We start from the raw sequence: 27455 nt of genomic DNA, 5'->3' as shown, positions 1-27455 counted from the left end.
TGGCTTTTAAATGTCATTTAGCAATAGTGATTTTTATAATTAAGTTATTACTGGAAGCTGTGTGTAATATATGAACAGTATTTTGAATGTTTTGGTTCTGTGTTTAGATTTCAGGTTCTTTAATGCAGGGACATGCCTTTCTGTTTGTTCTGTAAATTCTCTAGAACCCATCTGGTGCTGTAAAAATTATCGTAATTAAGAATGAGTTGGTAGTGGAGAGATTTTTAGGTTGTAGTTCACAGTTGGCTCTTGGCAGTTGCCTAGCATTTTTAACACTTGCGCTGCAGAATTTCAGTTACTATTTTAACAAACATTATTTGTAACTTCAGCAGTTAATTTGTATAGGTAATTTTGTGTAAACAGTGGTAGTCTCCTTCCCTTCCTCTTTGGGAACCCAGCCTGGTCTTTTCACTCTTCCTGTCACGAGCTGGTGAAGACAGGATCTTGGGGTCAAATACATCTATCACAGGGGTCTCAAATTCAAATGACTACGAGGGCCACATGAGGACTAGTGCGTTGAACCAAGGCCGCATCACTGATACCCCCCTCGCTGCCCCTGGCCCCGCCCCCACTCCACCCCTCCCATTAGGCCCTACCCTACCTCTTCCCACCCCTTTCCTGCCCCATTCCAACCCCTTTCCCAAAGTCCCCACCCCAACGCTGCCCCCAGGGGATGCAGAAAGGGTGCAGGGTGCGGTGGTGGCTCATGGCAGGGAGTTGAGGTGCAGGAGGGGTGTGGGATGTGGCAGGGGGCTCAGGGCAGGGAGTGCAGGAGGGGTGTGGGATGTAGCAGGGGGCTCAGGGCAGGGAGTTGGGGTGTGGGATGTGGCTGGGGGCTCAGGGCAGGGGGTTGGGGTGCAGGAGGGGTGTGGGATGTGGCAGGGGGTTGGGGTGCAGGAGGGGTGCAGGGTGTGAGCTCCAGCCCGGCGCCACTTACCTAGAGCAGCTCCGGGGTGGCAGCGGCGTGCACCGGGGCCAGGGCAGGCTCCCTGCCTGCCTGCCCTGGCCCCCGGCCCCACGCCGCTCTGTTCCAGGAAGCAGCTGGAACCGTGTCCCTGCAGCCCCTGGGGGGGGAGGGGGGAAGCTCCCATTGGCCGCAGTTCCCTGTTCCTGGCCAATGGGAGCAGGGGGCGGTGCCTGGAAGAAGGCAATGCAGGAGCTCTCTCCCTCCTTCCCCCTTCCCCCCCAGCCCGAAGGGGCGTGCTGCCAGCTGCTTCAGAGAGTGGCGTGGGGCTTGCAACGCCACAGGAGGCAATCCTGTGGGTAGGCAGAGGGGCGGGGGTGGGGCGCGGGGAGCTTGGGGGGCCACACGCAAGAGTCCCACGGGCCGTGTGTTTGAGACCCCTGATCTATCACTTTCTTCAAGAATGCCATTTCCTGCATGCTTTTGACAGTTGTCCACACAGCCTCCTTATGCAAATGTTGCATTGTAGATAATCCACTGGGGTAAAACATTTTAATGACTGTGTAAAGTTCTGAAATGTCTTTATTTTAAAGGAAAGCAGTTGATTTATTCTTGGCTTTTATTGTTTTTGTATTTTTTCTGACACAGCCCACCTGGTAAAAAAGAGGAACCATATCTTACTGAAGCTGGAAGAGAAGCTTTTGACAAATTTTATAGGCTTCGAGAAGGGGAATTGGAATTATTTAGTAATACCATTCTCCAGCTTCCACAGCTTGTGCTAATGAAAGAATTTGAACTGGTTAAAGATGTTTTGAATGTCCTTATTGGTGTGGTATCAGCTACATTTTCACTTAATCAGGTATGAAAAACTTTTCTAAGAATGATCATGTTCAGTCACATCAGATTTCATGATTATTGGTAGAGATTTTTGCAAGAGAAATAAATTTTTTGCATTTGAAGTTTTGTGACTCCTATTAGTATAACTTAAAATAATCAGAGAACTCTTTTACTGCAGTTTAAATGTTCAAAAAAGTCTTCAGAGATCTGCACAAGAAAACGTGTGAGGAAGTAAATTAATGGATTTCATGAATGCATTAAAGTGATGAAAATAATGTATAGAGAACTGTTTGGTTAAAAGATTAAGTAACAAGAATTTTTATATACACTTTAAAATAATTATGATTTAATTTTCCTTCTAAAATTGTGCTACCTTTTATATCTGTTTATCTTTTTGTTTTAGGTATTTAACTCCAGTCACCATAATATTTAAACTGTAAATCTGTGCTGTTATTTTAGGCCGGGGGGGGGGGGGAGGGGGCGCAGGGGATTGTTTTCAGGCAGTTGGGGGTGAGGTGGTGTAATTATATAGCACTGAATATATAGTTCTGAAATAACTAACTGGTACTGTCTCCCTTTCTGCACCATTCTAGGCTGCTCAGACATTTGTGATAAAGCAGGGGATATATGTATCTGGAACATCACCTGAGAGCATGAACAATCTCCTGTCAGAAGTTGCTGAATATGGAACATATTACACACGATTGAGTCGCTTCTCTCTTCAGCCAGTCTTAGACTCCTTGTACAACAAAGGGCTTGTATTTCAGGTAATGTATTTGCATGGTGCTAGCCTGCTCAATAGTGTGTTTATTCTTCCTGTAGAGGAATGATCTTGACATGCTGTTTTATTGGGAAGTAAAGGGTGACTGTTTCTCAGGTTCTGCAGTATTGCTAAATATTTGTATAGTAAATATATTAAAAATATAATAGCTCTTTTTTGTAAGTGTAAATGCCCTTCACAATGTAAAAGAAATAAAATGAGTGAAACAGTCCACTTTAATACCTTTTATTAGATCATGTCAGTTTGAAATTGCTTATTGCTTCCTTGTAGATTTTAGTTCTCCAAATGTGACTTGGATTAAGCAATGCACTGAATCTGTGCATGGTGAGGTGTAATTAATTTTGTTGCTGTCAAATAAGTATTATTTTTTACCCAGAAGGTCAAAGGAAATCTTCTTTGTTTGTAATACCCTATTACAACTATGAAAATAAAAATGACCTAATTTTGATACACTGTGTATTTAAAAAGAGAATGTAATTCACATTAATGTTAATAGGTGTTGTCCATATGCATGAAAAGGAAAAAATCCTATTATCTTTCAAATACACATCTGTTCTTGTCTTACCATTGAAACTGGACTTTTTTTTTTTTTTTTTTTTTTTTTAAGATAACCTACCCAAATTAGAATGCAGTAAATGTGTTTTCATGTTGATGTACTGTAATCAGTGTGAACGTAAACTGAGCACTAACAGTTTTAACAGCAGGGTGTTGTCAATGTTTTTTCTTCTATTAGGCATTCACAAGTGGATTGAGGAAGTACCTTCAGTATTATCGAGCATGTGTTTTGTCAACACCTCCCACTTTAAGCCTTCTAACAATCAGTTTTCTCTTCAGAAAATTAGGACGACAGTTAAGGTAATATTATAATATTAAAGCATTGTAGGACTGAAAAAATGAAATCCAGTCCCTTCTTTATGAACACTGAAAATACACTACTAGAGAAGCCTTCCTATTCAATCTTTGGTGTTCATTTCGTAATATTTTCACAGAAAAAATTCTTTAAATTACAGAGTCTGGTGGTAGTAATAATACTACGTAGCTCTTACAGAGTCTTTTTCATCAGTAGATCTCAAAGCACTTTACAGATAAGCTCCTATTATATATCCCCACTTTTTACAGATGGGGAAATTGTGGCACAAGGAGGTGAAGTGAGTAAGGATATACAAGGGCTGATAAACTAGATAACTTTAGTATAAATAGACCTAGAGTCCTGGCCAAATTCCAACTTGAGTCACAGTCTGGTTATCTAAATATTTTCTATAGCTTGAATTGGAGAAATGTTCTCCACCTCCCCTCCCTACACCTGTTATAGTTTGATGCTGCAGAATGATAGCCTCGTGCCACCCAAGTGTGGCACATTTCATTGATCACTGTAAATGCCCTGGGATACTTCTGTTTGAAAGATGCTACATAAATGTAATTTTTTTGTTTAGGTATTTAGCTGAGCTCTGTGGCATAGGAACAACTGTATTGGGGATCAGCAGAGGTGCTGGTGCTTCATTTCCTATGGTGATTATTGATCTTTTTTGGAAACCTATTGTTTTAGTGTTAATATCAGTATATCAGCTTCAAATACAATTGAGCAGGTTTTTTAAATGCTCAGTGTTGGCCTCTGCTCCCAATGAAGTCAATGGGAGCTTTAGCAAAGAACACTATTAAATCAGTGCTGAATGCTTTTGAAAATTCCACATAAGTGTTGCATTAAATGAGAGAGAGAATTCATATACTGATTATAAATTGTTAAATTAATGTTGGATGTCTGTCACTGTTCTGTAAGTGGGTATACAATAAAAACACTTTTATAATATAACATATACAATTTTAAATATTTTTCTATTGTATTAACAAAATAATCCAAGCATTAAAAGCAATGCTCAATAGAAGACAGCCTGCTACAATCCTTCCTATTTAGCTTTGCCGCTCTGAAAAGTTTCAGTGAATAGATAAGACCTGAAGGTGAACATACAGGCTCAGTGAGACCAAAGAGGAAATGTGAACTTCAGCGTCTGTGGCTTTCCAATGAGAATGCCATGCCAGCCCCAAATATTTAAATATTGGGACTTTACCCTGGTGATTTCAATGGATGAGGGAAAGCGCAAAAAACATGGACCCTAAGATATTCAGGACCCAAATTAAAGCCTTTTATTAGAGTTCAAAATCAACCCCTTGAATTGTCCCTGGAAACTGGTTGGAGTGTAGTGCAGTCTATTGAGCACTGGTGTAATATGCTCTATGCTTGAAACTCTGCTATGTACCTGGGCTGTTTACACTATTGAAGTTTCTATGGTAAAGAGGTACATAGAGTATTGCAGAAATTCAGTATCTAGAGGTGGTAAATGCAGGGGCACTGGTGGTAAAGTGTACATCTAGTAGGTAAGATTACAATCTCATGTTCAAGTAAAGATGAGAAAAGTACTCATGGCTACAGTTGCTATCTGGGTATCCAAAAGCAATCCAGGATCCAGAAAGAATCCTGAAGATTCCAATAAAGCTTTGTCAGTTGAAGGGGCATATGTCACCTCTACCATTTCCTCTGGTTGTTATTGACCCATCCCACCAATATCATTTCAGTTTTATCCAGACTGAGCCATGACCAAATTGTCTCTGTCTAATAAATAGATGTAAAGATGTGTATATTAATCTTTTTTTACTAATAGTACAATGGATTTTACACTTTTTTGAAATTTAGTTGTTTATCATTTCTTTTCAGGGAGTAAGATTGCTTTCATACCTGTACAAAGAGGCTCTCAATAACTGTAGTAATGAACATTACCCAGTTCTTCTGTCATTGTTAAAAACCAGCTGTGAGCCATATACCAGGTGGGTTGCAGACTATTAGTTTTATAATTGTGCTTAGCAGTGGCTCTGTAATAATAACCTACTGATTTTCCATTTGGGCATTTTTAATATAATAACCACTCTGAAAAAGTGGATAACTAGGCTGGTTTAGTTTATATAGGGCAGATAGCTTGAAGATTTTCAGAGTGGATGTGAATTATTTTTAATGATTTAAGGTGTGGTTCGGCTCTGAAAAGTGACTGCAAAAATGGCATTGTGTGGTTCCATATTTGCTTCCCAGTGACTTCCGTATCAAAACTTTATTTTTATTTTTTTTTTAAACAAATAAAAGGATATTTTTTTCCTAACAGCCAACCCAGCAAATTCACTCAGGGATCTGAGACTCAACCAGGGTTCGTTTTCTTTCCTTCTCGTACATCATCACCACCAGTAATAAAGAACCTGCAGCTGACATTTAATTACGCCCAAAACCAGGGGAGATCCCACCTCACTCTCATATACCTGTGTTGGCTCTTCAGTGTTAATAGCAGTTCAAAAGTAGTAAAAACACCTTTTATATCACGAACATAAGCATAGCTGTTGAGTAAGCAGATGTTATCTTTAATAGAGTCCCTTGGATGTAATCAGTAGCCACACAACTTTGGAAATTACTTATCTACTTCTGTAGAGATGCTAAGGAGTGTATAAAATATTAGACATTTTTAGGAACTAAATAGTAATTTAAAAATAATCAATAATAATGTGGTAAGTATAATAAAATTAAACAGGACAAAAGAAACCCATCAAGATGTTCTGAACTGAAGACTCCTCCCACTGCCACCCTTTCCGTATGTTCAGTTCCCAGTCAAATTTTGGGCCTCAGACCTTCTCAGCCGTAAACCTGTTGAAATACTTATGGCTTCAGTTCTGCAACTTCTACATTGGCAGACTGCTGGATCTTCATTGTGTTTATTGCAGGATTCGGACAGTAATAAGTACATGCATAAAAATTTGCAGGATTGAGGCATAAATGTGTTTGTAACAAGTCACTATGAGAACACCAATTGTTTAAGCAATAATGGTTGCCGTAGAGGTCATTTCTTGTCAGCTAATGGCTGTCTTGAGGATGTTAACCCAGTCATTAATTCATTAACTTCCAGGAAATGTACAACCTGGAAGTTGTTGTTGCTGTTATAAATCATAAAAATATAAGGATATTAATACACAAAAGGTCTTATTTTTAATTAGGTTAAAGTTGAATTGCGGTTGCTATGGATACATTTTTCTGTTTACAGTACCAGTCTGTTACTAGGCATTAGACCTTTACAGTAACCAGTAGAAAAGAAGGACTGGGCTGATGCTGCTATGGGACCCTGAGTTTCAATATCTGTAACTTAGGATAATTTTGTTTCCTCTGTACATACTGGGAGTGTTATCATAAATATATGGGAAAAAAAGGAATATTTTATCCCAAAATAATAGTTCACATTTCTCCAGATATATCAAAAGCTGCTCAAGCTCAAAGGAGAAATTGTCTGAATTTGTGTCCTAGAGTTCTATAGCCTCTCTTCTCCTTCTAAACAAGTTGCATCTAATTAAAATTCTTTCTTCCTACCCCCTTCCCCATAAAATGTATTCTATCATTATGACACTGCAAAGGTTTTTATATATGTCCAGATCAGTCAAAAAAAGATTGTTACTTGAATTAGAATGATTTTAAACTGAATGTTTGCAGTTAAGATTCTCTAAAAAAAGATGCTTGTTATGCCAAAATGAGGTTTTATATTTTGGGGGAGTTAACTATCGATGTGATCATGCTTAACTTTTATATTTATCCTCCACATGACTTAGATTTACCTTTTTGTCATGACTTTGACAAATCTGCTGCTGATTTAATATGTGCGGTGTGTGCATGCACACACACGTGCATACATACAGATTGAGATATATATGTCAAAGAAAATCATCCGTTGTGTGTATTGGTTCAAAATAAATAATTTTAAAAAGGAAAGAGGGACTTTACTCTGTTGTATAATAATCTTCATTTTTTTAGGTTTATCTATGATTGGGTGTACAGTGGTGTATTCCGGGATGTTTATGGCGAATTCATGATTCAAGTGAATGAGGATTATCTTAGCTTCAGAGGTACAGTACATATATGTAGAACTTTTAGTTTTTTCAGTTTGCATTCTTGTTATCTTTATTAAATACAATATACTTTGATCTTTCTTGTCTTTGATCTATAGATAAACATTACTGGACCCATGGATATATTTTGATTTCAAAAGAAGTAGAAGATTGTGTCCCTGTGTTTCTGAAGCATATTGCCAATGATGTATACATTTGTGGGAAAACCATAAACTTATTGAAATTGTGTTGTCCCAGGGCAAGTACTTGCTTGGTTCTTTCACATTGTGCTACAAAAACAAATTCTTAGCATATGTTGACTAGCTCTGTGGCAAATAAATTTATGCTTTTATTGATAAGTGGCCCTGCCAAAGATGGATGTTAAAGAATGTTATTTAGCTGTTTACATTCAAGACCTCAGTATTCCAGTGTAACCCAGATGTTGATAGCAAATTGACAAACTATGAATGTGCAGAAGCAAGTTTAAAGTACCCTTTATACAACTTTAGGTTTCATATTTTCCTTTGTGTAAACCCTGAATGTTTTAGGCCCCCAAGCTATTGTTCTCCAACACCCAGACAACACTGACCAAAGCAGAGGGCCTCCTCTCCCTAAAGAGCTGAGTTTAGCCAATCTGGAGATCATACCTTCTCCCCCCATTATTTTGGCTTTTTTTTTTGCTGCACCCTTATTCAGACACGCTGTAATAGTTCCACTGTGTACATTTTTTGCAAAACAGATCTGTTTGTCGTAGGAAGAAAGATTGAAATAATAAATTTAAAGTTCCCTTTAATTTACACTTTGATCTTTTCATCTGATTTCTAAGATCTTGTCTTTATATACCTTGCAGGTCTCGGTCACAGGGTATAGAAACATGATCCTGTTATATCAGTTCCATTTTAATATCTGGATTTACGTATTGTACCTAAAGGCAAGCAGTGGCCATTATTGGACACGTAATGCCATAAGCTATTCAAGAATGTAATATGATTAAAAATAGATATTTAAACATCTGCAGAATGGCTCAGAACAAAACTCCTCATAGGAAGTATCTCAAACAGTTAATATATGCATATGCAATCATAAAGCCTGATTAGTCATTTAAAATTCATAGACTTTTTTCCCCACTACTTAATTGTATAATATTTCTTATTTGTAGCATTACATATGCTGGTCAGATATCCCTGTTCCTCGGATTTCTGTTATTTTTTCCCTTGAGGAGCTGAAAGAGATTGAGAGAGACTGTGCAGTATATGTGGGTCGAATGGAAAGAATTGCCCGTTACAGTTCTATTAGCAAGGAAGAAAAGGTAAATGAGTAATAACGAAGAATGAATTTTATATCATTAGCATATTTAAAGAAAGCTCAGATTTCTAATTTTATTGTATATATAAAATACTGACATTCATGACTATAGTCTTCCTGTGGTGATCTGCTTGCTTAGTATTGCTATCTATTGCTAGGGTGAAAAATAGACTAACATAATTACTTTCTTCATTTTGTTTAACTGGCATGTCATTATTGTTGACATTTTCATGATTTTTGGAAATAGTTTTGGAGGACATTTCTCCAGGGGTTTGTTGCATCTGCTTTAATCTATTAGGGAAATGGTAATCAAGACCCAACTAGTACACTATCAGAGTCAAACTTGTTTATTAACTAATCAGATTGTTCCATTTGTCAGTCTTTTTAATCATTTGCATGGCTAATTGTTTTAGTAGAACTTCATTACTGTGAACAGATCATTGTGTTAATAAATTGTAGTATAACCTTAGATTTTACATTCAGAGATTTGCTTAATTAAGTGTCCCATTTATTAAGTGGCTATAAATCCTGGAAGCCAGCTATCTTAGGACATTATTGCTATGTGTATGAAAGTGTACACTTTAAATTGCAACGCTATCTCGTCATGTTTGAAAAGCATAATAAAACTATATATATTTATCTCCTAGGATTTGCGCATGGAGATTGCGAAACAGGAGTTGATTGTTCATGCTCGAGAAACAGCAAGTAAAGTACTAAAAGCCATTAATGGTAAGTTCCAGTGGTATTTTCATCTAGTGAATTTTTTTCTTTGTTTTTTTTTCAGTATGTTGTAAAGTAACTATTTTAAATTTAAATACAGATCAACAAATATCAGAAAGAATGACTTTGGATGCAAGGAAACGAGAACAGTTTCAGAAATTAAAAGAACAGTTTGCAAAAGATCAAGAGGTATTTCTGTGGTTTGATTGCATTGAGAATTACATTATTTGCTAAAGAAAAACAAAGAGAAATTCCAGTTTTACAGTGAAACATCAATTATTATGAAATCTAATCTTAGAAACGACCAATTATACAAACCATTTTTTCTGAAGGGAGGGAAAAATCACGTAATAGTGATGTCTATGAAGAAAAAGGCAACAACCCTTCACATTCTGATGTTTTCAATGCATTGGAAATCACCTTGCAGTGGTTTGAAGGAGAAGAAGACAGTAATGCAGTGGACCATACTGCAGTTTATGCACTGTACCTATTGTAATTTTGAAATGTTCAATTTTATGACCTCCTCAATCCCCAATTTAGTTTATAAAATAAGGGGTCTACTGCACATTCTGAAATCACTCAAACACCTAATGATATTCAGTTTAAAAAGCTCTTTAAAATGTGTACATCTATCTGACTGGGTTGGTGTTGAAAGTGATTTTTTTAAGAGTTCTTAATCTTTATGTAGCGTCGACTTACGATGAAACAGGAAGAGATTGATGATGATTTCAGCTATGCCCGAGAGCTCAGGGAGAGAGAGAAAAGACTGAAAGCCTTAGAAGAGGAACTGGAAAAAAGGGCAAGGTAATGTATTAAAAAACAGTATTTGTGGTTAGTCTTCCAAAGGTTTCAGATCACATTTTCCCGTAAGGTCTGGCTTTAAAAACCAATTAAAATATTGCTCTTCATTTTGGAATCCTAGCAATGCTCTAGAGAACAGACAGTCTACACCAATGACATCCAGTTTGGTTTTTATCATAATCTTGGCTTTAGAAAAACTGTAACAACAAAATTTGTGATCAAAAGCTGCCCCCGCAGCAAAAGAATCGGATGTCAGAGCAGATTAAAAACCAGTACATGGGAATTAACATAGACTTTTTTTTTTGTTTTACTGCTAATGTTAAATGTGGGTTACAGTACTTTCCTCTGAGTCTACGTGGACCCCGATCTTACTTCAGTGGGGCTCTACTTGGGCCTAAGGTCCACCCAAGTGGGTCTGATTATACGGTCAGAGCCACAGTTTATACATTGGTGAATGCTATTTGGATTATGTTTTGAATAGCTGTCAGAGATTAAGGGCTGCATTTTAATCCAAGGGCACACGTTGATGGTGTCTGAGTATGTAAGGTGAAATGTATATCTTAGTCAGTTCCTTTTAGTTTGATATATAATTGGGACTCACATGCAGATCAGGTATTTCTTGGTAGTTAGTCATTAGCAGGGGTAAAGCCTTGGGCTTCAACACGTACCTTCAAAATCTCCAGCTTGAAGTGGTGGATTCTCCGTCTCTTGATATCTTCAGCTCAAAACTGGATGCCTTTGTGGAAGATATGTGTTAGCCAAACACAAGGTACAGGGCTCAATACAGGGTAATTGGTTTAAGGGGCTGTGATATATAGGAGATAAGATTAGATGATCACTCCAGGACATACCATAGCCAGGAGTCATTACTGCTCCCATTAACCATCAAAAGGACAAATACAATATATTTATGTGATTAAAAATTAAATTGATGAGGAAAGTGCCATGGGTGTGGTGTTCTATTTTTAATTGTTTTTATTTATCAGGTAGACTTAAACAGTAATGAGCAGGAAAGGAACACTCTTTTCAGTGTTAAAATTGGTTATAATTAAGAATGCATGTCTGTCACAGAGGTCACTGAAGTCATGGATTCCATGACTTTCCATGACCTCCGTGACTTTTGCAGCAGCTGGTGCGGCTGGCTCAGGGGTTGCCCGAACACTCGGGCAGCCCCTGGGCCAGCAGCAGCAGCAGTTTGGGTGTGGGAGGGGGCTCAGGGCTTGGTCAGGGAGTTGGGGTAGAGGGCAGCGCTTACCTCGGGGGAGGACAAGGGCTCCTCAGAAGCAGCTGGCATGTCCCTTCAGCTCCTAGGCAGAGGGGCCAGCTTTCAGGCACCGCCTCCATAGTTCTCACTGGCTGCAGTTCCCGGCCAATGGGAGCTGCAGAGCCGGAGCTCATGGTGGGGCAGTGCACGGAGGCCCCCTGGCCTTCCCTCCCCCTAGGAGCTGCAGGGACATGCTGGATGCTTCCGGGGAGCTGTGTAGAGCCAGGTAGGGAGCCTTCCAGGCCCTCCAACCCCCCCACCCCAGCACCAGCAGGAGTTCTGGGCCGCAGGCTACCACTTGCGCGTCCCCCTCCACTCTCCCCCCCCAGCACCAGCGGGGATCCTGGGCCACCCAAGTTTTAGTCAAGGGTATATAGTACAAGTCATGGGCAGGTCACTGGTTGTGAATTTTTGTTTACTGCCTGTGACCTGTCCGTGACTTTTACTAAAAATACCTGTGACTAAAACGTAGACTTAATTATAATTGATGTAAGTTCTGCATAGTAATTGTAGCTATTACAAGCTTTGACATTACTCATCAATATATACAGCTAATGGTAATTTGTCTTTGTTTTCTATTATACATTTAAGCACATTTGTTATGAAAAATTAGTGTCCTACTAACATGGTTCTATAAAAACGTATTGACAAAAAATACCATCCTATTTTCATTACATTTTCTCAACTGGATTCTGTACTGTGGATGAAACCTCTGGTTTTTAATTTTAAAAATATATAGTCTGAGAGATCTATCATTTTCTTGCTCTTCTACACTAGCATATGGTCTCAATATACAGAGTGCAAGATGAAAAATACGTAGGTGGAGTGTCTGTAATATAGTATCTTTGCTATCCTTCAGGCAAGAATTAATTGACCATTATAGCAAACTTTCTGATGATGCAGCCCGTAGGGAGCAAAGAGCTTTATGGAAAATCCAGCGGCACAAACTGGAAACAGCCCGTCTCAACTTTCTATTAGAAGATCAAAAACACATTGAGGTATCTTCTACATTTTTATAAGAAATATCATTTGTAGCATTTTAACATTTGATACATTAAAAGCTTTTTGGTTTTGCTATTTTGATTTTTAGGAGATGCTTGAAAAACTTCCTGATGGGAAGTACAGGAGGAAATTAGACATTATTCCGCATAAGCAGTGCCAAACTGTCTCAATTATGGATGCTGTTGTAGAAGAACCGAGCTCTCAGGTTGGTTTATTTTCTGACAGAAGCATTGCATGACAATTCCAAGTTTTTTAATGTGAATTTTGTAAATCTGTGATCACTAAATAGAAGAGTCACCATGGCAGAAATGTGAATGAGTATTATAGTATTATGGTGCTGACAATAAAAGGGGGGACTGGAAATAAAATCTTGATCTGGAAAAATAGTTTAAAATACATACCAACTGTATGTAAATGGCTGAAGAATGCAATAATTATTTATATTTTAGGTATCTACTGTGGAACCTGTGCATTCTGACAATAATGTTGTCAGAGGTGATTCTGAATCTGGACTGAAGAGTATTACTTCTGCTGATAAACCATTGGCTTCGCCCCAGTCAGTAAATACTCACATTAATCAACATTCTGAGCCAGCTGCAGCAGGAACTGAATTCCAGCTACTAAGTACAGAACAAACATGGGATCCATCACAGAGTGCTAATGCTCTTCCTGAATCCAGTCTAAATATTGAGGATTTCCTACCAGAATCACAGGAAGAACAACCTGCTGTCGTTGGCTCTTTACTAGATGAAGGATCTTTACTAGATGAAGCATTTCAAAATATTAGCTCAGAACTTCCTGAAACTACTCAAATAAGTGAAAGTCAGCCTCTTTTGATAGGAGCACTGCAAGGAGAAGACAATACACAGTTACATCAGCAAAGTGAATATGATTTTAATACAATTCTCAGGCCAGCTGCTGTTTCACAAGGACATGGCAGAGTTGGAGAAAATGTGTTTGTGGAGAGTAAGAGACTTCAGTGGAATATTCATGGACATGTATCCAATGCCAGCATTAATGCAGGGGAATATGTGCCTCATGCAGAGACTTCCCAGTCACATTCAAATCCGTATGGACATTCTTCAGATTCGCACATAAAAATTGGGGAATATACCTCTGAAGTTGAATCTAGTCGGCCTCGCTGGAATATTCACGGGCATGTTTCTACAGCTCATATTAAAATTGGGGAATATACGTCAGAGGTAGAGCCCTCAAGGCCTAGATGGAATATTCATGGACATGCCTCGGAAGCTAATATTAAGATTGGCGAGTACGTGTCAAACATAGAGCCTACAAGGCCTCGGTGGAACATCCATGGTCATGCATCTGATGCCAATATGAAGATTGGGGAAAATGTGTCGGAGCCTGTACCGTCTAGACCTCGGTGGAGCATCCATGGCCATGCATCTGATGCCAATATCAAGATTGGGGAAAATGTGTCTGAGGCTGTACTATCTAGACCTCGGTGGAATATCCATGGACATGTTTCACAATCACACATTAAAATGGGAGAGCTAGTTTCAGATACTGAGCTTTCAAAACCTCGTTGGAGCCCTTTTGGCCATGCATCTCAGTCAAACATTAAAATAGGGGAGTGGTCTCCATCCACAGAAACTGATCCGATACCTCATAATAAAACTATCTCTGGTCACTCATCAGACTCTACAGTTCAGACATGTCTGTACAATGGAGAATTTTCTGCCACTGATGAAAGTAAAAGAGACGATAAATCATCAGAAGGCAAGGAAGAGGTCTTACCCCAATCACAGTCCTCAGACAGTGTTCCAGTCCTTTCAGATTCTAATATTGAAGGTGAAAAGCAAGAAAACATCACAGAAGAGAGAGAGAAACAAGAAGGTTAGAATAAGACAATCAAACTGTATTCAGTTGGTCAGTAGTTTTTTAGGACCTTATAAAAATTACCATCAGGTGTGTTTGTTCTATCTGGATACTTATGAGTTAATTAATTGAGTATATGGCTAAACACTATTAGAATTTTTAGGCGAGAATTTGCATCTAGTCTAGTCTTCTGCATGAAAAGGGTGAAATATTTGTTAAAATTTTCCACTGATTTGAAACTTTGCAGACCCGTTATAATTCTAGTGTGTTTTTAAATAGCTACCTTGCACTCTGAAATTGAAAAATGTTCTGACAATACTTTAAATATATTAATGCTAATAGTGTCACTGTGTAATATATACAAGCATGTGAACCTAAAGTTCCCTGTTTTTCAAGTGCATTGTAATGGTGGTTTTGTTACAGATTTTGCATTCTTTTGAAATTATGATCAGGTCTGAGATATGATCCAGTGACTATAGGCAGTCAGCTGTATTTTGTATGTTCATGGGGTTTTTTTTTTTCTTTTTCTTTCTGATACTGTTTCAATTTGTGTTATTACAGTAATTGCAAAAGATGTCTGCAAAGATCTCCCTCTAGAGCTTCCTCAGGGTTCACAGGTAAGGAACACATCATTTGTGCATGGGATTTATGAGATGATCGTCTCTGAGAGGAGGTGTTAGTTATTGTCTGCATTCTCTTAGACAGAGGAACCTGAAAAATCGATTGCACTGACTGTTACACCTCAAGAAACTTTACTTTCTGAGGCTTGTGCTTCTGAGACTAAAGAGAAGGAAGATGATGATGATACATGGAAGAAAGAACAAGCTTATCTGAAAGCCTTATCAGACCAGTATTGCCTTGAAAAATACCAAGACAGCTATGATTTAATGTGTGAGTAGAACTCTTGAAATCTTAGTTCAGCAAGATGATGTAATGGTCTTGAGTGAGAAATCAGGCTTTTAGCATAAGGAAAAGTTCTTAGATGATTTTTATCATCAAAATTATTAAGTACAGTAGCAAAACTATTTTTCTTTGCATAAAAATCTGAAGCCTACTGTAGCGTGTTTTGATTTTTCTAATCTGGAATGACTTTCAGGAGATTAATTGAAATAGCTTAAGTATAACAGCTTACAATTTTTATATGTATTCTTCAATTTAGCAGAGTTGCCAGTTTCCCATCTCTTGCATCATGTGATACCCAGGTCATACACTTTCCCAGTGGATCCTTTGGTACAGTCAGCAACAGATGAAACAGCTGTACAACTTAGTGAACTTTTATCTCTGCCAGTGCTGATGAAACACTCTATTACTGCTCCACTAGTGTCTCAGTAAGTATTAATTAGGAAAAACAAATCCACTTCTATTAACTCAGTTATTTTTTCTTCACTGGGCATTTTCCCTTGAGACAGAGCTGCACGAAAAACTACTTACTACTTCTTAGAGTGCTATTCCACACATGCGTACACATGCATGCTGTGTGCCTGAGTCTGGAAGTTCTTCAAAGGAGTGTCCATTGACTCTCACGTGCGCATTGGCTTCCCTCATGTTCCCGACCAAGGGTATAATAGGCGGCGCAGGTTGATGCCGCTCTAGTTCCTTCTTAACGCTGCATGGCTTTGGTTGGAATTGTGTCCTTCAGTGTATAACCTGTAAACTAAATTTGTTGTGAATAGTTTTTATATCTAGTTTAGTAAGTATAGGCTATAGGATAATTTCCTCCCGCCCCTGCCTTTGGTCTCCCCGGTCTCGGGACTATCCCCAGAGTTCCAGGATTCAAGACTTGAATCTCTTGCCCTCTCGCCTTCTCTGTCAGTGACTAGCATCAAAGGTGCCTGTATTGCCTGGGTGAAGTATACATCTCTCCAAAGATACAGACATGACACTTTTGCTTAACCAGTCTGGATCCCACCAGATGAAAGCTTCATAAAGAGAGATTACTGCTAATATTTTTCATATGGTTCATGTAGTGTCACTAAAGCCCTTTATATACAACCAATTTTCAGATATGCTGGCAATTCCAATCAAGCTATAGTTCTCAGTAGTGGTAGGTTTTAGTTCTGGTTCATCCTGGATACTATCTGTATATAAGGTTTCTCCCATTTTCTTTAGTGCATGTGAATGTCATGCAAGCTTGTACATTATGCTAAATATTGAAATGTTAATTTGATAGTAATATCCATGACTGCATTTTAATAGTAAGGAAAGAATTGTTCTTAAGAGTGATTGTCAGTTCATGTTTTTATTAGTGTTTCCCTTGTGAACAAAGCAATAGTCGATTACTACTTTGTGGAACTGAACATAGAGAAGAATTTTGAAGCACTACGGCATTTTTTGTTAATGGAAGATGGAGAGTTTGCTCAATCGCTTAGTGACCTACTATTCGAGAAGGTATTTGTGCTGGCTTGTTTATAACTCTGGTATTTGGTCATTTGCAATAGGCGTGATGTTTGTGAACCTCTAATATCTCATAAAGTGATATTAAGGACTGTTCCCAGTGTTGACATAGGTAGCTAAAAAAACCCAATATGAGTAAGGGTGGTAGAGAGGTGTGGGTTAAAATCCTATCTGCTATTTTTCCCCTTGTCCATTTTGTACCCCCTTGTGCCACGGTAGCAAATTCTGTAGCAAAGAGGCCCTGCTGAGGCCTTAATGACTGTGAGCCAAAACGCACCCTCTCTCAGGGATACATGAGGCCCAAGAAACTCTGTAAGAGCAATATATTTTGCTGATACTCTCCCTGAGGAATGGGGTGATGGGATTTGGCAGACTGCAGAAGAGGCTAGCGGTATGACCTCTAAACTCAGCAGAAATTAGAGCTCTTCAGGGAAGAGAACCTCCAGTCCTGTGAAAGGCTAGACTGCGCTATTGCTCTGGCCCCCTTTGGGAGGATACTGTTGCCACTGGTTGAGTCCCACCACTCCCCTCCATCACCCTGCAGGGGCCCATGCTATGAAAAGTTGGTCTACATTCCCACTTCAAAAATCCTACAGTGCACTGTTGAAGGAGAATTGGGGAGGGGAATGTTGGAATCTTCTGCAGAGGTGGCACTTGTATGCCTCATTTCTGTGTCCATGGATGAGGTCCACCTGAGTAAGGTCACAGGAAGGATGGTCTGGGCTTATGTCTGGCTATCAGGACATGTATGGGCACACCAACTCTCTAGAAGCTGAGAGTATTTTGGTCACGATCAGAAAAGCACTTTAGCACATGCTTAACTTTGAGCATATGTGAGAAGTTCTGCTGAAGTCAGTGGGGCTGCTTGTGCTTAAACGTTTTGCACCTGAGTCTTATGCTCAGTATTGTCATTTTAATAGTTGCAGGGGGATCAGAATAACATAAATGGAATGTTTAGAATGACATGATTTTTTTTGTTGTTCTTTATTCATTTTGAGACCTGACACCTGCAATTCTAAATTTGCTATGTACTTCTATTTAGATTTTCCATAACAGCAGTTAAGGCTTTATATTTGTATTTTGAAAAGTGAATTAGCAAGTTCTCATTTGGATTTTCAACAAATAAATTAATTTCATTAGTAAACATATGTCAGAAAACACATTAAAGTTGCTTTAAAGTTCTAAAGGTGATAATTGAGAGGTTTATTTCACAGTATTAATTTTGATTCTGTCACATTAATTTGCTAATTAGGTTGTTCTGCTGTTGATCATCATGGTACTGAGCCAAAAGACTATGGGTAAACATTTCAAAAGTAGTCAAGTCCCATTTTCAAAAATGAATAAAACACTTGTGCCTAAGTCACTTTTGAAAATGGGACTTAGGCTCCTCGGTCACTTAGGGGCTTTTGAAAAATTTACCTTAAAGCAAGAACATGACTTGTCTGTCTCTAAAAATTATATGTGTAATGAATTAAGATTTCTTTTTTTCCAGCTTGGTTCAGGGCAAACTCCTGGTGAACTTCTGAATCCACTGGTTCTCAATTCTATCTTAAATAAAGCATTACAGTATAGCCTTCACGGAGACACCCAGCTTGCTTCCAATCTTTCTTTTGCACTCAAGTATCTTCCAGAAATGTTCAAACCCAATGCTCCTGATGCTCTGAACTGCTTGGAGCTACGGTACAAGGTAAGAAAGCATGTAGAAAAGATTATATGAAAGTTATACTTTGCTCTTATACCATGATCATTTGAGCATCCATGTTTCTTTGATGTATAGTAACTGATGATTTACTACCTCCCAGAGGAAAAGAGTCAAGAAATTAGGCTAATCTAAATGAATTCATAGGGTTTGCTCATCCTGGTCATTCTATGATGCCATTTATAAATTCATTCAATTATGTTTCAGCAGCCTGTAGTACCTGTGACTGTAAGGGCTGTGAAATACTCTGAAATGATCAAATATGACATGGACAGGTAATGTTAATGACACTTGGTTTTATATATATATTGTATATACTTTTAGGTTGATTGGCCTCTGAACATTGTCATTACTGAGAGCTGCATGAATAAATACAACAAGATCTTCTCCTTTTTGCTGCAGTTGAAGCACATGGTGTGGACTCTCAAGGATATTTGGTTCCACTTAAAACGTACTGGTAAGATACATTAGAAAAGGTACTACATAAAAACGTGTTTAGCTCCATGTGCCAGACAATAGATTGTAAACATGCCATTTAAAACAGGTACTTTGGTCCTTAAAAGTCAAAATTTATTCAAGGAAACTAGTTTGGAATTTGAGACAGGTTTCTGCTGATAGTTTTGTCAAACCATGATTTTTATGGGAACCATCTCTATAGCAGAGGGGGGCAAACTACGGCCCACGGGCCACATCTGGCCCGCAGGACCCTTCCCTCTGGCCCCCGAGCTCCTGCCAGGGAGCGGGGTCAAGATAGGCTTGCGGAGGAGCCAGCCCAACTCCCCAGGTGCCGGGCGGAGGCTGGCCCCTGGCCCTTCCCTCGTAGTCACAGTTCCCCCAGTGCCTGGGCAGTGCGGCTGCAGCTCCAGCCCGGCAGCACGGCTATAGCGCCATGGTCAGGGGGCGGGGAGCAGGGGAGTTCTGGGGGGGTATGTGAGGAGAAGAGGGAGTTGCAGGGGGGCGCTTAAGGGGCCTGGGCCCTGCTGCTGGGGACAGAGGCAGAGCAAGCCAGGGCCCCCCTTCCACCTCCAGCATGCTTGGCCCCTGTCCCCAGCAGCTAAGCCTATACAGGGAGCGAGCCCTGCCCAACTGCCAGGGAGAGCAGCCAAACAAACAGGGGAAACACACAGGGCAAGGACTGAGTCTCTCTTCCCTCCCCCCCCCCCCACAGGTAACGTGGGGCAGGAAGGGTTGGATAATGGGCCCCAGGGGGGCGGTCAGGGCGTGGGGAACAGGGGGGATTGGATAGGGGACGGGCATCCGAGGCGATGGTTGGGGGCAGAGAGCAGGGGTGTTTGGATAGGATGCGGGAGTCCCAGGGGGCAGTCAGGGGTGGAGGGGGGGTTGGATGGGGATGGGGGCTCCAGGGGGCTGGATAGGGGGCCAGGCCACGCCTCGTTCCCCCAGCCTTCCCTACCCTCCATACAATTTCTGTATCTGATGTGGCCCTAGGGCCAAAAAGTTTGCCCACCCCTGCTCTACAGTGTCAACAATAAATATCTTTCTGTTTTTATTTTCAGCATTAGTGAGTCGTGCATCAAATTCTGTTCAATTTCGACAGCTCCAGCTGTATAAACATGAAATGCAGCACTTTGTTAAAGTTATTCAAGGTTACATTGCTAACCAAATATTGCATGTAACATGGTGTGAATTTGGAAACAAACTGTCTTTTGTAGGAAACCTGGAAGAAATTCACAGAACACATGCAGAATACCTCAACAAAGCTATTTTCAGGTAAGCAAAGCAGGGAAACACTTCACTGTTTTTCCTTGAAGTCAACTGAGCTGTTTCAGTTTACTCCAGCAGAGGATTTATAAATATGGTATAGCACACATACACCGTGTGTGTGTGTGTGTGTGTGTGTGTGTGTGTGTGTGTGTGTGTGTGTGTATATGTATACACATAAAATGATTTCAACAAACATACAAAGTAGTAATTATACAAAAAAAATTGTAAAATCTTTGCATAGGTACAACAGAAGCACCCAGAATATTAGTGCTGTGATGAAAGGGAATTTCCTGATTTGTAGTTAATACCTACTACTTAGGGAAATGAGAGTGTTGTCTGACTGAATAAGTAGTATGTACAAATAATCCAAATTCAAAGATTGCACCAGGGCTGTCTCTATACATTGTTTATATTTTTAATACCTATGCAGAGTAGTTAATTTCAGGCTGCAGGACGATTCCCTGGCAGCGCAGTTGTCATCTGATGTACACAGACGTTGTTTCTGAAAAAAGACCACCACCACAGTTCGAGTAGTGGAAGTAGTACTACTTGCTTTATGAATCAGAGGCTGTTAACACTTTGAGCCTCATACATACAGGTGTTACTAACACCAAACTGTAGAGGCGCTGAGATGTTGTGATAGAGAGCAAAGCAAAGAGGACTAGGATAAGGAGAATGGGGTTGAGAGGTAAGTAGATATGGGAGTGGTGGGGTAAGGAAGGAATAGAGAGAAAAAGAAGAGGTCAGAAATGACAAGGGAGGAAGAGAAGATGGCGAACAGGAGGAGTAGATACAAGAAGAGGCAAAAAGAGTGTGTCCCACTAGAAGTGGCATCTCTTGTTAGTTACAGACAAGAACAGGTGCCTCCAGAAAAACCAGTTCAGGCATTGGGAAGTGACAGGAATGATGACGGATGCCAAATTACCTGGGCAAAGTTAAGATGAACTAGAGCATGACACTTAAAATTTAATCCCACCAACATAAAAATAAAGGACAAGTGTCTGGACTGAGCTCTTCATATGTAAATGTCAGCAACCTTGAAAAGTAGGTAAACCATGCTGGACTCAAGAGTTACATAAATTCACTCCTGTAGAGTCACTTGTTTTGTTTTATTTTGAAATGATTAAAGAGGGAACCCAAAGGATTCTCTCTGCCTTCTAACCGCTCAAATAAACAATGGCTCTTTAGTTTTTTTAAGTCTGTTTTTTTTTTTTTTTCACCCTAGAGGACTATTGACTGAGAAGGCCACTCCTGTGATGAACATTATTCACAGCATCTTCAGTCTCATTTTGAAGTTCCGCAGCCAGTTAATCTCTCAGTCATGGAACATTGATGCTGGCAAGCAAATGGCTGTTCATCCCAACTTCGGTTTGATGCAACAATCTTACAATACTTTCAAATATTACTCTCACTTCTTATTCAAAGGTAGGAACTCAGATACGTTATTGGGCTAATTTATATTGCCGCAATCAACTGACACCTGAAAAACCCATCAGTTTTCTGCAGTCTGCAGTTGTCTCTGATAGTGCAGCCTGAAAGCAGGAGAAAGTGTATATTGAACTCGTTTTGCTTAGCGCTAATCTCTCCACGTCCACTAATGTAAAGCATCAAAAGTCTGAATTTCTTGGCATGTGTCCCATAGCTGACAATAAGTATCACATTTGGTGGTTTACGGGGAGTAAATCTATGGTAAATAATTGCTTCTTAGCCTGCTATATGCTTAGATTTACCATTTATCTGCAATGTAGTCCTTGAAACCGTATGACAGACAAAAGTATCTAAAATGGCAACACAAAAAAGTCCTTTGAACTGTATTTTACATCTCCTGACAAGACAAATACTACATCTTACTGTGAGATTGAATTTCCTGGCTCTTGCGAGGGGTTAAGCAACTAAGGCCCACAGGCTGCTCACCTACTGCAAGATGTAGTTAAATCTAGTTCTGCAGACAAGAACTTTGCCACTGTGCAGATTTTTTGCCACGTAGTTCATGTTCTTTTTCACAATAGAATTCCTTGTGGCTGTCACCTCAGCTTGCAGGGTCGGCAAGTTAGAGAGACCCTATCTAATCTTCTGCATTTCCCAAATAATACTGCTCTTGCAGACCCTTCCCGTATTTCTACCAAAAATAAATTCACCTTTTCATGTGAATACAGGCAGCTCCTCACTTTGCTTTGTTAGCAGCCCCAATATCCAAAGGAAGTGCCACTTTTTCCTTTAAATATCAGTCATTAGATACTGTTTCCATCAGATTGTATCCTTCAGGAAATGAGATGCCCTTTTTATTCATTAAGAGTGTCTAAAAGTGGTGTTACAGGATAAAAAACAACAAAAGCAAATATTTCAGGAAGAGTTAGAATGGCTGCTTCCAAAGCCTATGGGAAGTCAAAACACTTCTGGGAGCCATTTAAGCCAATCCTATGAGATCTATGGTTGCTTCACGGACAGAGATTAATAGAGCCTCCTGTAAGGAAATATGCAGAGTGACCTGGTCCTTTGCACTCCCCCATATTAATCACCACAAAACAGATGAGTAAGTACACATCTCCCTGTAATCTACAATATTCTATCTTTCACAAAGGGCGTGATTCAAAGCCTACTGAAGCCAGCGGAGAGTCTCCTGTTGATTTGAGTGGGCTTTGGATCAGGCTCTAATCCTGTATATTCTACACCTTTCCTTCTTCCTTGCGTGCTGTTACTGCTTGCAAATCCCCCTCGGTGCATGAGATGTTTATGAAGCCAGGACAATTTTTCTTACTTTGATTTAAGTCCATACATTGGAAAGATCCCTTCTTTATTGTTAATGATGGTTGGCATTAGTAAAGATTTGCAATCATCCCAGGTGTTTGTCTCATGGTCCCTTCTGTAACACAGTGGTCCTGGCATAAGAAAACTAGCAGAGCTGTTTCTTTTACAGGTCGGGCATCTCAGTAGTGCCTGCCCACTGTTTAATATGATGTTATGGGAACCTAAAATTGTCCTTTTAAAAATAGTTTGGATAAAGTGTACTTGTAATTAGAAGAATAAAATTCCATTTATATGCACACTGTCTAGGATTGACACTTCTGTTCCTTGCCTTGATTCTGATTTGTTGTACAGACAGTTAATGAGAGCACTTTGTAATTCCAGAAATAGAGGCAGGGGCTCTTTTATACAGTTTTAATTATTTGTTTCTATCTACATCAGACTTCTGCAATAGGCTTTTTCCATGATAGTATTCGTACATTTAATCAACAGATTGACTTGTTAGAGGTTTAAATTACGATTTGTGTATTTGCTTTTCCTACAGTGGTAACCAAACTTGTAAATAGGGGATACCAACCTCACCTGGAGGACTTCCTGCTGCGAATCAACTTTAATAACTACTACAAAGATAACTGAGCTCTAGTATACTGTAAGGAATACTGGTAGCATGGTAAAGAAAATACAGCTACAGCTTTATGCTTATTATTTATGGAAATTGATGCTAGTAACAGAGGCTTATTTTAAGAAGTAATCCATTGTTCAAAACAACTTTGAAGAGTGAAACCATAGCACTTAGAAAATGATGCCATTTAGAATCTGTACAAATCACCACTTCATCAGCACATTGAGGATTGATCCCGTCATTACAGGGAAGAATGGGGCCTAGTGTTAACATGGGAAAGGACATACATGTAAATCGGTTAATATATAATATACATTTTTCCTTTCAGTGTTGTGAATTCATGTTCAATGTTAATACATGTTTGTGAAACAAATAAACAAAAAGATATCTTTTAAAACTTCTTTGTGTTCAGTATGCCCAAATTTGGTCCATTTAATTTATTTAAAAACTGACGCACATTCTCAGTCTAAATCACATTTACATTTAATATTCTATAATTATTTCTACAAGTCTGCTATTCACAAGGAATGAATAATATGGCTGAAATATGACATTTTGAGTACATCTGCTCAGCTGCTGGAAAGTGAGACTGGATTTGGAATATTTGTGAGAAACAGTAAGTCATTGGATTACATAACACAACAGTTATTTAAAAAAACAAATAGTTTGGTTGAAGATGTTCATAAAATGAGATTGGTATGTAAAATGGCAAACACGAAAGTTTAGTATCACTAACACAAGCAAAGCTCTAACTATAACCTCAAATCAGTGATTTTTAACCAGTAAAACTAGAAATCCCATATACTTATAAACCATTAAGTTGCAAAGATAAATCATATATTCATATTTAGTAGAGCTGGTAGAAACTCAGAATTTCTATATCTCAAAAATTGATTTTGTTCTGATTCACATGGTGGGGCTATACCAAAGCCACAGACCCTGGAAATGCAGGGTTCCCAGCACTGGGGCAGTGTGCATAGTGGGGCAGTTTTGAAAATTTGAGACAAATGTGTTTATCCTTTTAGAGTTGCATCAGGATTTTTTTTTTTTAATTAGTTTCCCCCTCCCCCCTTTTTATTCCCCTGTCCCCAAGTACATTACTGAATTTTGAAGCCGTGTTAGTCTGTATCTACAAAAACAACAAGGAGTCTGGTGGCACCTTAAAGACTAACAGATTTATTTGGGCATAAGCTTTTGTGAGTAAAAACCTCACTTCTTCGGATGCATAGAGTGGAAGTTACAGATGCAGGCATTATATACTGACACATGGAGAGTAGGGAGTTACTTCGCAAGTGAAGAAGTAACTTGCAAAGTAACTCCCTGCTCTCCATGTGTCAGTATCTAGTGCTTGCATCTGTAACTGTCACTTAATTGTGACATCAGAGGTGCTCGTTAGCTGGTGAAATGGCGACCTTCTTTTCTTTGTGTTTCTAAAACGTACCTGAGGACTTAGATGCAAAAACTTAATATTTCATTGTCACTAGGTTGTGAAATCAAACATTTTGGTCAGAAAATCCCAAGTGTAAAGTTGGCAACAGTGGGAGCTGAGGCTGCTCACTTCCTTGTAGGAGCAAGTCCATATTTAGTATCAAAGGGTTGCAGTGTTCAAACATGGCAATGTGTATCTCTCTGACTGTTTCACACCTTTGTCTGTAATATAGGTACTTAATGTCTTTCTTTGTCAGTGGGAGGGGGAATTCACACCTGTAGAGTTATTATATAAATTATATAAATTTATTCCCCCAAAATTTAGCCAGTTAATAATAAATAACTGGCTACATTTTGGAGGATTAACAACTGGCTAAATTTTGGGGGAGTTAAACCTAGTCACAACAGCAATACTTTGGAGGGGGAAAATGGCAACAAATCAGCAAATTTCCGATTTTTGTCTGTCCTGGCACACAAGCCTCCACTAGAGGTCAGCCAAGCAACTTTGAAAGGGAATAGTGAATAGAAGGAAATAGACCATTAGAAAAAGAGCTACCTGAACCACACACATTTTTTTCTATAATACAGTTTCAGTAGGGCAGTGTTAACTTTCCTATGGGTTCAATCCGCTTCACTCTGAAGTCAATGGAAAGATTCCCACTGACTTCAGTGGGAGTTGGATTAGGTGCTATGTTATGAAGGGACGATAGTGATGATAGGAGAAAATTAGACATGGAAGACACCTATAGCTTACCTAGTTCTTCCCCCAAGGGACTCTGCTAGTAGTTGATCTAGTTAGTTTTTAAATTTCTTGAGCACTTTTTGAGAGTGATTATTCCACAGTTTAATATACTATTCAATGGCAAAAACTACATCAAAGCAGAGTTGCGGTTGCTTGGTGATAGGTCATTCCCTTGCAGAACACTGAGCTGAGCAACACCAGGAAATGCACAGTAAAGATTGCCCATGCAACATTAACTCCGCCCTGCTTCAGCACGGCCCCATTTTCCCTGTTAATATACAGACCTTTACTCTGCCAACCACACAGCTGCTGAAATGTACAAGTTGTTTATTTCCTTTTATAACCCATTCACTCTCACCCATTGCATTCCATCTAACACTAGTAAACACTAGTAAAGGACAAAAAGAAAAAAAAGTTTCCCACTAATCAATTGCTAATACGTGGCAACAGAGTCCATGCAGTTGCCCTGACCATAGCATGAAATTCTCCATTTTTTTAAACTGTGACCATGCCCTGAATTATGCATAATGTTGCCATGACAAAATGTATCCATAACTATGTTACAGTGGAATAGTGTTGGGGTGCACTGGCAGTGCTTTGTCTCCTTCACCTGAGCTCCCAATCTCATCTCCCCTACCATACATCCCCATTTATCCCTCTTCTCACTGCAGCCCCAAGCCCCTGTCTTCCTATTCCCCCTCTCCTCTGCCCCCTAATAGCCCTCCCCAGAAGTAATCACATGTCTAATTATTTTCACCCGAAGACTTTGATTATATTCCCTGCAAAATAAAATTGCCACCCGTAACTCCAGCCATTGAGTTCAAAACTCGTTTTGCCTTAAACAGAAGCCCCTGGCTAATTTAGTTATGTTAGCTGAAGGGGGAGTTCACAGTCAATTAGAAGTCTGTGATTCATCTAAAGAGACAAGATGGGTGAAGTAATATCTTTTATTAGACCAACTTCTGTTGGTAAGAGAGACATGCTTTCGAGTTTACACAGAGCTCTTCTTCAGGTCTGGGAAATTCAGGGTTGGTCTACACTAGAGAGTTAGGGCAACTTAAGGCAGCTTATGTCGACCTAGCTATGTCAGTGTCTACACTACAGCCTTGCTCCTGCTGATATAAGAGCCCTACTACAATATCATAATTTCATCTCCATGAGAGACATAGGTTTATGTTGGTGTAGTTAGGACGATGCAGTATCTGTGTAGACACTGCGTTCCTTACATCGGCTGTTGGCTGTCATTCCCCTGCTGCCTGTCTCCGCTCCAAGCTGGGCTGCCACCCAGGCTTCTGGCTTAGGCTGCCACCTGGGCTCCCCACTCCCCACAAGGAGCCTTGCTTCCCCTCTGGGTGAGGATTCACCTGCTGGAGATGAGAAGCCCTGGTGGCCGCCTCCTGGCAAGAAGTGCCCTAGGATACGCCAGGGAAGGATGGTGGAAGAGATGGGGTGAGCCATGAAAGTCCCCACTTTCCCCAGCAGCCTGGGTGAACCTGTAGAAGGATCATTAACGGGTTTGTCTCTGGGGGGCAGCTAGGCTCCTGGTGGAGAGTTGCCCTGGCTCTCAGCCCCCCACTGCCCCTCCTCAGTTGGTGGAAGTGCTCCTGGTGAGGATGCACACTACTAACGGGAGGAGGGTAGTGTGGAAGGAGGGTGGTGCACTGGCTGTAAATTGACCTAACATAGGGCGACTTAAGATTGTAGTGTAGACATGCCCTAAAAAATGTACGTTTTCTTAAATA

At 39.7% G+C, this 27455-nt stretch overlaps 1 protein-coding gene across 2 annotated transcripts in view; it reads left to right on the top strand.

Moving 5' to 3' along the window:
* The window catches only part of TUBGCP6 (tubulin gamma complex associated protein 6), a 31916-nt gene extending 7973 nt beyond the window's left edge, over positions 1-23943 (top strand). Inside the window, exons 4-26 of one of the 2 annotated variants that reach the window (XM_054022511.1) lie at positions 1553-1763; positions 2335-2508; positions 3256-3377; positions 3956-4031; positions 5233-5342; positions 7354-7445; positions 7547-7686; positions 8587-8736; positions 9380-9461; positions 9553-9641; positions 10141-10256; positions 12377-12515; positions 12608-12724; positions 12969-14376; positions 14920-14975; positions 15060-15249; positions 15518-15686; positions 16605-16746; positions 18245-18439; positions 18776-18908; positions 20125-20182; positions 21402-21601; positions 23466-23943. In XM_054022511.1, the coding sequence (XP_053878486.1) occupies positions 1553-1763; positions 2335-2508; positions 3256-3377; positions 3956-4031; positions 5233-5342; positions 7354-7445; positions 7547-7686; positions 8587-8736; positions 9380-9461; positions 9553-9641; positions 10141-10256; positions 12377-12515; positions 12608-12724; positions 12969-14376; positions 14920-14975; positions 15060-15249; positions 15518-15686; positions 16605-16746; positions 18245-18439; positions 18776-18908; positions 20125-20182; positions 21402-21601; positions 23466-23557 (4261 nt within the window). In that variant the 3' untranslated portion in view covers positions 23558-23943. Of the gene's footprint in view, positions 1-1552; positions 1764-2334; positions 2509-3255; positions 3378-3955; positions 4032-5232; positions 5343-7353; positions 7446-7546; positions 7687-8586; positions 8737-9379; positions 9462-9552; positions 9642-10140; positions 10257-12376; positions 12516-12607; positions 12725-12968; positions 14377-14919; positions 14976-15059; positions 15250-15517; positions 15687-16604; positions 16747-18244; positions 18440-18775; positions 18909-19968; positions 20183-21401; positions 21602-23465 lie in introns of both variants that reach the window. The other variant, XM_054022501.1, reaches the window with a different exon arrangement.
* Positions 23944-27455: the final 3512 nt, after the last annotated feature.

This window comes from Malaclemys terrapin, chromosome 1, assembly GCF_027887155.1.
Source record: "Malaclemys terrapin pileata isolate rMalTer1 chromosome 1, rMalTer1.hap1, whole genome shotgun sequence".
In the NCBI taxonomy this organism is placed as follows: domain Eukaryota; kingdom Metazoa; phylum Chordata; order Testudines; family Emydidae; genus Malaclemys; species Malaclemys terrapin.
Note: the sequence above shows the minus strand (reverse complement) of the source record. Positions and strands in the feature narration are given on the sequence as shown.